Source organism: Heteronotia binoei, chromosome 10, assembly GCF_032191835.1.
Source record: "Heteronotia binoei isolate CCM8104 ecotype False Entrance Well chromosome 10, APGP_CSIRO_Hbin_v1, whole genome shotgun sequence".
NCBI classification, from domain to species: domain Eukaryota; kingdom Metazoa; phylum Chordata; class Lepidosauria; order Squamata; family Gekkonidae; genus Heteronotia; species Heteronotia binoei.
Window position 1 is genome coordinate 68,859,281 of NC_083232.1, and position 12,888 is coordinate 68,872,168.

The 12,888-nt window shown below is 39.7% G+C and overlaps 1 protein-coding gene across 1 annotated transcript in view; it reads right to left on the reverse strand.

Annotated features, from left to right (window-relative positions):
• Positions 1 to 12,888, reverse strand: part of TOPAZ1 (testis and ovary specific TOPAZ 1) — a 67,267-nt gene that overhangs the window by 36,136 nt on the left and 18,243 nt on the right. Inside the window, exons 5-8 of the mRNA XM_060248840.1 lie at positions 9,652 to 9,767; positions 7,883 to 7,947; positions 5,124 to 5,236; positions 2,397 to 2,482 (exon numbers count right to left, since the gene is read on the reverse strand). Coding sequence (XP_060104823.1) covers positions 2,397 to 2,482; positions 5,124 to 5,236; positions 7,883 to 7,947; positions 9,652 to 9,767 — 380 coding nt within the window. The remainder of the gene's footprint in view (positions 1 to 2,396; positions 2,483 to 5,123; positions 5,237 to 7,882; positions 7,948 to 9,651; positions 9,768 to 12,888) is intronic.

Here is a 12,888-nt window from a genome sequence, read left to right on the forward strand (position 1 = left end):
ACTTGGCCGTCTGCACTACGCAAGGGACTCTGAGTCTGATATGATGGACCATATACTGCCTTCGGGGCTTCGTAGAACCCTCTTAAATCACCAGTGTCTGCACACAGCTGGGTTCTCTCAGCAAGCTTGGTCCACCACTCCTTCTGAATGTCTCGAAGCTTGCACTGGAGGTTGCTACATACAGCGCGAAAGGTTGCTTTTTTCCTAGGACAGGAGGGCTGAGCAAGATGTGCTTGGTAGGCAGATCTCTTTTTCGCCAGTAAATCTTGGATCTCTTGATTGTTCTCATCAAACCAGTCCTTGTTCTTCCTTGTGGAGAACCCGAGGACTTCTTCAGAGATCTGCAGGACGGTAGTTTTTAGGTGTTCCCAGAGTGCTTCTGGAGAAGGGTCTGTGGGGCAACTGGTGTCCTCAATTCTTGACTGGAGTTCTGCCTGGAAGGCAGCTTTAACTTCGGCTGACTGGAGACTGCCAACCTGAAACTTCCTCCAAGGGATACCTCCTCTCCTGGGTGTGGGTTTAAAGTGAAGACGGAGATTGCAGCGTACAAGACAATGATCCGTATGACATTCTGCACTGGGCATTACTCGGGTGTGTAAGACATCTCGAAGGTCTCTCTGGCGCACCAGAATGTAGTCGATAAGGTGCCAGTGCTTGGACCGTGGGTGCATCCAGGTTGTCTTCAGACTGTTCTTCTGCTGGAAGATAGTGTTGGTGATGGTGAGCTGGTGCTCCATGCAGAATTCTAGCAGGAGGCGCCCGTTGTCATTGCAGTTGCCAATGCCATGTTTGCCAAGTACTCCTTTCCAGGCTTCCGAGTCTTTACCTACTCTGGCATTGAAGTCGCCAAGGATGATCACCTTGTCCTCTGTAGGGGTCTTCCGTACGAACCCTTAAGGTTCCGTACGAACCCTTCCGTAAGACCCCTTCCTCTGTAGGGGTCTTCCGTACGAACAAACAATAATATACATGTATTTCAATCCATCCATTCAAAATTCTCCTCAAGAATGACACATCAAGTGTGGCAATTCCACATATTTCTTCCAGTGGGAGAGAACCCTAATACAGTAACAAATCTAATTCACAACTCCTCTTTATTTATTTTATTTTATTCCACGTATATCCCATCCTCGCCGAGATAAGATGAAGATGGGCTGCCAGTTCCATTTCTGTTTTGAGTTGATCTTCATCAGAGTCACTCTTATCTTATAATTCCAAATAAAGTGCATCAGTGAATTCTCACACTTCAAATAAGCCTTCATGCTTCATCTGCGCACAGCAGAACTTCACCTGTGCACTTTATTTCAAATTGTAGCAAATAGTTCCAGCCTAAGTTGTAACAATTTATGGCAGACTCTTTCAGCTCACTGGCCACCAAAGATCCCAATAGAAAGGCTACTTATGGAGAATACAGCTAATTTCAGTATTCCATCTTCACATAACTGATAGAACTGGGATTAATTTAGGAACCTTAAACCACTGGTAAGGGAATCAAACTTCTCTCATCATTTAGTATTCCAGCCAGCTGAGTTGAAACATAGACTTTGCACTGCTAGCCCCAAACAGAGTAATATGATTTACAACCACAAAAATGAGGATGGGATAGCCTTAAAGGCATGTAGCTTAAGACAGGGAATTAAATTTTGACTGATTTTAGAGCCTATTTGATCTATTTACTTACTATGCTAGATTAGGCACATGTACACTTTTACAGACATCCACTGGGACTTTTAACATATTTTGTATATTGAACAGCATTTGAGCATATTTTGTATTTGAACAACTCCTATTTTGTATTTAAACAGTCACTGAGTTTGAGATTCACTTCAGTTCAAATAAAGCTTGCCATTCAGCATGGGGATGGAAGAGACTCCAGTTAGAGAACCATATGTGCAAAACTAACAAGGACACACAGAACCACTCACAGGTCTTCAAGACCTTGACCACAGTTTTTAATCACACACTGTTCTCCAACCTAAGTCGCAATATTTTTAAAAGAGTCTGGATAACAATTAGGATTTTGACAGAGACAATCAAGACTAACTCTGAATGTGACAAGTTGGCATTCTGATATCTTCTATTCCTGAAAAAGCAGTCTTCCTCCATGCCTAGCAAGCCACTGTGGAGACAACTGCAATCAGGCATGCTATTTCCCCTGTTCCAAGGTCAAGTGTTATACCAATAACCAGAAGTATGATTTTTAAAAGGAGAGTACAAAGCAAGGTCATTGGAATAGGGTGGGGGGAAGAAAATAGCACAGGTCATCAGGGATATTGTATCAAGTTAACTGAATTTAACAGTTTAAAATTGTTCAGCAAGCTCAGTATTTGTTAAATTTTAAATGCTTAGAGGCAACAGAAGTTTATGGTGTAACCATTTATGCATTTAGGACTTACGCCTGTGTTCTTCTCTACTTGCAAAGATCCACAGCTGTTGAGATATGTTGAAGGCACAAGAGGACCCTTCCAGGAGAATCTGAAATCTAAGATAAATACCATGCTGAAAAAAATGGCCAAATTTATTACTTCATTACAAGAGTTATTTTCTGATTTTCTCTGCCCTTTTTTCAGAAATAATTTGACAAATTTTTTTGCATTTCTGTCTTACTGAAGTTTTAAATTGTGATAAACCTTAGAAGCGATGGCATTATCAGGATTCCAAAGAACACAACTAACACTATACAGGCAAATAAATGTGTCTTTCTCAAAACAGTGATGCTGAAGTCACTTAATTCAGGTGTATTTCCTACACTGATGTCACACATGTGCAGGAGAGTGTGTACATTTTACACACACAATCATTTCTTCATACATACATATTTTGTCATGTTCATATGCTCCATGGAGGGTACATATTTTATTTTTTACACAAAAGTAATGCACCTATAGAAAAGGCATTTTCAGCAAAAAGGCACTGGTACAGAAAACAAATACAAACAACATTCTAAAGGGAGAACAGTAGCTACAGAATTATGTTCCCAAGGCTCTGCTAATGGTGTAGTGGTTAAGTGTGCGGACTCTTATCTGGGAGAACCGGGTTTGATTCCCCACTCCTCCACTTGCACCTGCTGGAATGGCCTTGGGTCAGCCATAGCTCTGGCAGAGGTTGTCCTTGAAAGGGCAGCTGCTGTGAGAGCCCTCTCCAGCCCCACCCACCTCACAGGGTGTCTGTTGTGGGGGAGGAAGATAAAGGAGATTGTGAGCCGCTCTGAGACTCTTCGAAGTGGAGGGCGGGATATAAATCCAATATCATCTTCTTCTTCTTCTAATGCCAGTTACGGCAACAGTGCCTTTTGGTATGGTATACCATGTGTTCAAGCTGCCTCATACTGAATCAGACCCTTGGTCCATCAAGTTAAGTACTGTCTACTCAGACTGGCAGTGTCTCCCCAGGGTGTCAGGCAAAAGTCTTTCACATCACCTCCTGCCTGATTCTTTTAAACTGGAGATGCCACGGTAGCCTCTAACGCTTGCTGTTTGACAGCCACATATTTCTACACAGACCCCTCTGTACACCTTGATGCCACATTTCTATGTTAACAAGAAGAATTCTACACTAACCATCTTCTGCATTTTCAGAAGTCTTAGAAATATGACAAGGTATGAACAGTAGCTTTGCTGATTCAATCAATACTACTCTGACCTGAGAGCCTGTGAAGATTTCAAAATTCACTGCAGAACAAACACTATAAACACAAATTACTATGATTTGGAACCCAGCAAATTCAGACCTATGATCTAGCACTCTAAGTTTCAAGTTACCTTTGGTACAATATACAAAACAATGGGAGCTTTCCTGCTTTCCCCCAAGGAAACTAGACCACAACCCAAATTTATGCAAGGCATTACCTAATTAGGAAAACAGAACTTTGCAAAAAAAAAAAAAAGAAGAATCAAATTAGGATCTCCTAAACTGCTTAGCTTTTTAGCCCGGGGTACTGAACATGGTTAGCAGAATTTTTTCTTATTTAAAAAAGCAGACTCACATGTATAATATGACTGTTAAAACTCCCATCTCTTTCAAAAATCTTAACGCGAAGGGTCTTCCGTTCATAAATCTGAATTCAAGTCCCTTGGCCCATTAAACTAGCTGCATGTCTCAACGCAGCAGATTACATGCAACATATTTAATCTTATATATCTGTTGTATCTATTCAGTGATGCATTTAGCTAGATGAAAGCTAATAAGATAGTTTATTGTGTAGTATCTTAATCAAACTGACATCTCCGCATAATCCAAAGGCATCTATTACAATTCCCAAACAAGCTGAATTCAGGCTAGTAAAAGCAAGTCCAGAACTCAGGAGCAACTATAGAATGCAGTAGCCCTCAGATCTGAATGCAAAATATAGGATTACAAGCACAAACATTTTTAATAGAGCCTGAGGAGTCAGGTGGAAGGGTTTTTCAATTAGATTTCACTTATCTGACCACAAATTAAACCCTTTGGCCCAGTTCACATGTTCATTTGCCTACCTGAAATGTGCTGAGGGCTTATGTTTCCATATATCCATTACAAACGGATCCTTTTTTCCATTTTCCGATCCACAGTGGTCTAAGTTTGTTGTGACATCTGAAACAGGCAAGCTATAGCACATCTATGTGTTGACTCACTGTGCAGGGAGGAAGAGCAGGCACAAGTGTGCTGGCCCCGATGGTGCAAATGCATGGAGGAAGTGCTTGTGCATTTGCCCTTCCAACAATTAGAGATGCTAGTTTCTAAGCATAGCTGATGACGGAGGCAGAAGAGCACTCACATACGAGCACTTCCTCCATACGTGCAAACTGTGCAGAACGCTTGGGATTTTACAGAGACAGGGCCAGCACACTTCTGCCTGCTCTCTCTCTGCATGGTGAATCAACACATGGATGACTTATCTGCACAGGGCTTATGAATACTGCTAATCAGTTTCCCATTCTGATTTTGGACATCATGGCAAACTATGGCTACTATATATCATGAACCAAAGTACATGAGAGGGAAAGAAGGGGGCACACAAATCCACAGCTTATTCCTGATAGTCAAAAGTACAATGACTTCTGAACTGTGCTTTACATGAACAACAAAATCTATACTATAGCGAACTAAATATTGGGGTATTATGAAATAATACAATATCTTACCATTCATCCATGGCTTTACTACTGTACCTTGCCGCTGGGAAACAACTGCTTTCACAGAAGGAAGTGGAAACTCATGCTTATCAAGGTTCACATGCTGATGTTCAGTATTCTCACTAAATTTTATGCAGACAAAAAACTCATGTAACTAGTGATGCAAGAACTTTAAATTCAGTATTCAAATCTGAAGGACGCTGTATTTTTGCAAACCAATCACCTGTCCCTCAGCTAACAGTGGTTCAGACCACTGGTCCCTTGGACCAGTGTCATCTAGTGACAAGCTAATGTTTTGGACTGTATGTCCTTGATAAATCTGGGATGTTGAAGCTGCAACATATAGGGATCTATCACTGTGCTTTGACATTTTCCTCTGGTCTCTTCTAGGCAACAAGAGCAGTGGTCCAAGCATCTATTCACCTGACTGAAGAGGTGAACAGGTGACTTTCTTCAGTCAGATGTATTGGAGGCTATTGGAGTGATCCCTAGAATTAATCTTTCATGCACACCTTAGTACAAAACTGTTACCTTAATTATATCTAATCCAGTTCTCTACTAAGCTGACCAGCTATTCTTATCAACTCTAAACTTTCTATTCAAAAAATATGGGGGCAAAAATGACAGATTACACAGCAGTGCAACCTGTGAGGGAGAATGTGGGGTGTGTTAAATTTACATTAAGTGACGGGCATGAGTGTATCTGAAGGGTAACATAAACATCTTCCCCACCTGCACTCCCATCTGCAACTACTTTTCCATTTTGGTCTAAGGTCCTAGATCTTTCCAATACAAAATGTTTGAATATTGTGCATCCCCAAGCATTCGAATTGTGGACTGCATTAAAGGTAATGTGACTGCTGTTAAAGCAAAGATGACGTGTTGGCAACTACAAGGCTCACCAGCATGTTTTTTATAGCTATTGGGCTATAGTAATGTGGATCAAAAGTTCCCTACAGGAAAGGGGATGCTGCTGCTGCTGCTGCTCCTCTCATGCCCATCATCATACTTTGTGGCATGGTTGGACATCTGCCATGACTTACTCCCTGCAGATGTCTATTTCTGACTAGTCACAACCTCCACAATTACTTTTCCTGTAGCAAGAAGGAAAAGCAACCAATAAATTATCACCTCATTAGACATTAATTCTTCAATGAGAAACAAAAACGGGGGGGGGGGGGGGGAGGAAGCTAGTCAGTAGCTTTTGTTGCTTCTCCTGTCAGTCCACCTGACCTCTCTTCCTTTTAGCCAGTGAAGGCATCATTTTCTGATAAATGATCCTCTTTCTCCCTTGGGGCTTTGCTTTCACAAAGTTGGGGGGGGAGTAGCAAATTCTTCCGTAAATACAAAACCTCAGAGTGGTCAGAAGCCACAAACCCTTCTATGAAAATAGGCTCAGAGGGTTGTGGAGATTAAGTGAGTAGGCAGGAAACAGTTACTGCTTCCTCTTCTCCTGCTTGCCTCTATGTATTGCTGATAAGGAACAGCCACAGCCTGGGTTAAGGGGTTGGACTTATTTAAGGGCAGCTTGTCTGAGGGTTCACAAAATTCTGCAGTTCTCACTAGCTCATCCCTGTTTCTTTATTCACCACAGATACTTGTTTGTGGACAAGGGAGGGGGGGAAACAATGGGTATTCAGTGTTGGCAACTGTGATGATGCTACAATCATGGATGTTTTCTGCAAGCAACTATCAAGGGGGCATGTAATGTGGGGATATGTGTGCGAGTTGTGACATGAGGATTAGCCTGACATGCTAAACTAAGGGTTCTTAACTTCTGAGCCCTTGGGCACCTTTGAAATTCTGCTGGAGGAAGGAGCCAACTGCCGAACACAGGGAGTGGGGACCTGATTAACTCTAATAGTAACTCTTAAACAGAGAGTCTACCTGAAGTGTTGAGCATGTTGCTTTTTAAAATGATCATATTGTTTAAAAATATTTTTTTGCACACACAGATCCCTGTGCCGTGGTGGTGGCTGCTGCTGAAGCAACTTTTTAAAAAACCTGCACAGCAGCTCAGAAATTCTGCTGGGCTAAAGCCCCACCCACTCTTTAAACACACTTGGCTTGGTAGGTGTCAGGAAAGGTGCTGGTGGGCGCCACTGCGGCCACAGGCATCATGTGAGGGATACTTGAGCTACCACCGCTGCAATGAAAGTGGCTGCTGTGCTATATTTGTTTTTTTGAAATAGTTACGGTGTTGAGCTCTTGTTGAATGACAGAAGACTGACAAAGAGCAGCATAAAGGTGGACAGATGGCCAGACTACCACAGTCCTCATGCACACATCAGTTTAATAACTGTTATTAAGAAAGAACAAACTATTTTGGACTGTTACTTACTGGTCATGGTACTGAAATATAAAAAACTGATCAAATATTATAAGTGATATAAGAAAACTATACAGGCTGTGAAGAGTTCCTAGTCCCTGACAGCCAGGGTGGTGTACCGGTTGTCAGACTAGGACACAAAAGACCCAAATCCTCACTCTGCCATGGAAGCTTACTGGGTGACTTTTGGCCATTCACAAACTCTTAGCCTAAATTTCCTCACAAGGTTGCTGTGAAGGCATATGTGTCCCCAGTGGTTATAAATGAAGTAAATATACAGCCAGATGCAACAAGCAGTCATTCTGTCAAATTTATCTAATTTTGACATTAAGATAAAAGAAAACTGGAAAGAAGTTTTGGTAGAAAGAAATGTTGTTCCTTGCTGCTCTCTTCATGCAAATTAGTTCACTTAAGCATTATTACTTGAGAGAATACATACATTTTCTCAGCTTCCAAAACATCTGCTTTTTCTTTTACAGCAGTAATTTCTTCTGAAAAATTGTTCTACAAAATGAAAGTTACAGTTCCATTGAAAATAAACCAGAATGAACTTTCCATACTGTAACAATCACACAATTTATACCAATCCTGCTTATTGTGTACTTTTTTCCAACAAATCCTCTGTAGTGTGAAATTACTCTAACACACTTAATTATATCTAATCCAGTTCTCTACTAAGCTGACCAGCTATTCTTATCAACTCTAAACTTTCTATTCAAAAAATATGGGGGCAAAAATGACAGATTACACAGCAGTGCAACCTGTGAGGGAGAATGTGGGATGTGTTAAATTTACATTAAGTGACGGGCATGCTTATATTATTATGCTTTCTTTACTGTACTGCTTTTTTGCACTAATGCATTAAGAACTACCCAATCCTGTTTACACTCACAGACTGAGAAGGAAAACAGTAAAGTTAGAAAAGACTAACAACTTTGGGCCTATTTATGACTTTATCTAGTCAGGAAATCCTGCACGCAGAGAAGGCATGAGACATATGATGTACCTAAATCAGGTGATCTTTCATCCAGCATTTAATTAAGAAAAAAATGGATATAAACTTCATAACACATTATGTTGTACATGTAATGTGGAAATACCCAAAGGATATCCAGAGAGATTAGTACAAACTAACCCTTTGCTTATCATTTGTTTTACACAGCTTATGAATCTTTCACATGAAAAAGGAAAATCAGAAATTGTTTTGGAAAGACACAAATTTAGAAAAGATTGTTCGGAGTCTGGTACATTAAACTGATATTTTTCAGCTGCTACTTTTCAAGTAAAAAAAATCACAACTTTAATAACTTATTCTACTATCCAGCCCCTGCTAGCATGCAAAGTGCTCAGGGTACTGCTGTTTGAGGAAACCGAGAGGAAGTAGAACCCCTGCTGGCTCTAGAGACCAGCTGTGGGAACTGATGGAGGTTGGTTTGGAAAGTAGTCAGCCTCACTTCAGCTCCCAGGAGAACAAAGAAAGAGAGAGCAAACTGCCTTTTTGTTGAAGTGAGAAAAAAGTCTCCTAATGTAGAGAAGCAGAAAAGCACCAGCCATATAACAAAGGATTTCCTTCCGACTCTGTTGCTGGCCTAGTCATCCCAGACTGGATCCTTCATGCTTGCTCTCCGTGCCCCCCCCTCCCCCCGGTCGTAGAGCCTGGGGAGCAGCTTGTTTTTGCTCTGCCTTAAGTGCAAATCATTTCTCCAGTTGTGTGTGGCTAAACCTAGTTGGCCAGTGGCCACGGGTGGTCTACAAGGCTTCCCTTCCCCTGAGGCTGGCAAAGAGTGGTAACTACCCAGTGAACAAGCGAGCTCAACAGCTACAATTTTTGTTTGCTCTGGCCATCTGTTGCAGTGCTTGGCTGGGGTGGTTGGAGATGTCACTGGCTGAGGTGTGAGGAAAGAAGGTGTTGGGCATTGATGGCGAGGATGGCTTGTCCAGCATAGGTAAAGAAAAGAGCTGCGTCGCCCTGTGTCCTGGAAGGGAAGGGAGGCTGGAGTGACTGCAGTTGCAGCACCCCCTGGCTTACCAATGGGGTTGTTGCTCACTCTCCCAAGCGATTTCCTGTTCCCTCCCTTGCACAGTTGTGAGTGCACGATGGATAAAAGCAGTGGGTGGGCCAGTTCCATCCCACAGGCCATCTGATTGACACCCCTGCTCAAAATTTCTTCAAGGAAGTTAGCTACAGCAACAAAAAATCCTATATACCTTTACATCCAAATCAGAACACCTGCTAAGATCCTCCAATTCAGTCAACTGTCCATCTTTAAAAGACAACTCTGTTGTACCTTTTCTGCTGAAAAAATATGATTTAGTTTTATCACCTAGAAAAAAAATCAAATGTAATACGTTATACAGAGCTTTCTGTACAGAAATTCTTATTTTCCCCTGATATTGCTACATTATAGCAAAATTAAGACCCGATTGAGAAGTCTGCCATAATATTTCATTGGTATTTAGAAAGGGGCAGCTTCTTAGGCTGCATTGTAACTGAACATGACATTTATTGATGGGCTACTGCTAAAATTGTACACAATACTGTACAATTGCTCATCATGTGACTAATGGCAGCAGTGTCAAAGGTTGCAGTTCATGAATAAACCAAGGCTAACCTAATTCTAGAATTAAAATACAAATAATGTCTTCTTTATGAAATATACCTATTACAACAATTGTAATTTTTAAAAATGCATTCAGATTTAAAAATGCAATCTTGATAATCAGCCATGCCACAGAACTGCATGGAATTCCCATCAGATTACGTAAATCTCCTCATAGTCTGCTTCTCATCCATTCCTGACTTGCCCCCAATAGCATGGATCATTCTTTCATCTGTCTATTCTCTTTCACTATCCAAGCACAGATTAAACAGTGGCCAAATCTATATATATGATGGCAGTAAAATCATTTGACAAAAACAAGAGGCATACCAACCATGCTGAAAGCAGAATAAGGTGCCCAGTTTTAAGTGACAAAGGGTCACATGTGAGTGAAAGGAGTTGAACCCTCCCTCTGTTTCTATGATTTAATATCATGTAGTCCAGTGCCTAAACTCCTGTTTCCCCATCTGTGTTCCAGTAGCGGCTTGGAAAAAAAGAGCTCAAGACAGGAAATCTAAGGAAACATTTGGCAGAATACTCCAAGCTGTAGAGTCTTGCGAGTAAAAATTCTACTTTGTGAGCTACTGACATTAAAGTTATGAGCTATTGCACAAATTAGTTTGCTCAGGGGCCATTTTTCCTGAGCTAAGACAAAAATGTGTGAGCCAGAAGCTAAAAAAACTATGAGCTAGCTCACACTAATTCAGCTTAGAGGAAACACTGGTAGGTTGTGGGGGAGGGTGCCTCTTTTCTGGTTTAAAACAATTTTATTGGTAACATATGGTAATAAATCTATTTCTTACATCTTTAATAACTTCTTTTATCTACCCCATATATTACTTTCTACCCACCCCTCCCCCCGTTACTTGACCCCCGCCAGTGTTATTTACTTAAAATGCTAATATTTAAAGGTACCCTTAACTAATAAAACAAAAAATTATATTCTTCTTTCTAAAACTTAATCATTATCAAAAATTGTCCAATGTCCTTTTATTTTCCACTCTATTTCTACATATCTTCTAAACTTTTTCCAGTCCGTCTTAAAAATTTCTAAATCATAGTCTCTTAATATTCTTGTTAATTTGTCCATTTCTCTCCATGTCATAACTTTTATAATCCAATCCCATTTTTCTGGTATTTTTTCTTGCTTTCACAACTGCGCATATAATGTCCTAGCAGCTGAAAGCAAGTACCAAATTACAGTTCTATCTTCTTTTGGAAATTTTTCCATTTGTAATCCCAACATAAAAGTCTGCAACTTTCTTAAATTCATATCCCAAGATCTTAGAAATTTCTTGCTGAATCATCTGCCAATACTTTTTTGCTCTTTCACAAGTCCACCACATATGGTAGAAAGAACCTTCATGTTTTTTACATTTCCAACATCTATCTGGCATCTTATTGTTCATCTTTGCCAATTTTTTAGGAGTCGTATACCATCTATGCATCATTTTAAAACAGTTCTCTTTAATACTATGATACATCGAAAGCTTCATAGAATTTTTCCACAAGTATTCCCAAGTTTCCATCTGTATTTGTTTATTTACATTAATTGCCCATTTAATCATTTGAGATTTCACTACTTCATCCTCCGTAGACCATTTTAAAAGTAATTTATATATTTTGAATTTAATTTTTCATTGTCTCCAAGCAGAACTTTTTCAATTTCTGTTTGCTCTTTTCTTATTCCCTCAGTTTTAATATCATTTTCCACCAAGCTCTTTATTTGTTGCATTTGGAACCAATCATATTTATTATTCAGCTCTTCAGCAGTTTTCAATTCTATTTTGCCACTATGTATTTTTAATAATTGATTATATGACAACCACTTTTCTTCACCTATCTCAGCCGTTATTTTTATTACTTCAGCTGGCATTATCCATGTCTTCTCTCATCTCCATATTTCTTATATTTCATCCATGTATTTAGCAAATTATTTCTTATATAATGGTAAGAGAAAAAACCGTCCATCTTCTTTTTTCCATAATACAAATACGCGTGCTAGCCAAATTTATTTCCGTGACCTTCCAACACTAAGAGTTTTTTGTTTAACAGCGTTATCCATTCTTTTATCCACACTAAACAAACTGCTTCCTGATATAATTTTAAATTCGGTAGTTGAAATCCACCTCTCTCTTTTGCATCTGTCAAAATTTTCATTTTGATCCTTGGTTTCTTCCCAGCCCACACAAATTCTGAAATTTTTCTTCACCATTTATCAAATTGTTTATTATCTTTCACAATGGGAATAGTTTGAAACAAATACATTATTCTTGGTAGAATATTCATTTTAATTGCAGCTATTCTACCCAGCAATGACAAATTAAGTTTTTTCCATTTTAACATATCTTCATCCATTTTACGCCATAGCTTTTCATAATTATTTTTAAACAGATCAATATTCTTCATTGTTATATCCACACCCAAATACTTTACCTTGGAGGTAACTTCACAACCCGTTAGCCTCTGTAATTCTTGTTGCTTATTTATTTGCATATTTTTACATAAAAGTTTTGATTTTTCTTTATTAATACAAAATCCCGCCAACTCCCCATATTCTTGTATTTTAGTTAACAACAAAGGTATAACTTGTATGGGGTTTTCATACAATGTAAAAGTGATTACGCCACTTGGGAGCAGTGACCATAATGTTATTGACTTCACCGTTTGTATAAATAGGGAGTTGTCCAAAAAGACCGCCACAACCACGTTTAACTTTAAAAGGGGTAAATACACTGAGATGAGGAGGCATGTGAGGAGGAAACTGAAAGGAAAGGTACATACGGTCAAAACCCTTGGGGAAGCTTGGACGCTATTTAAAACTATAATCCTAGCTCAGATAAAA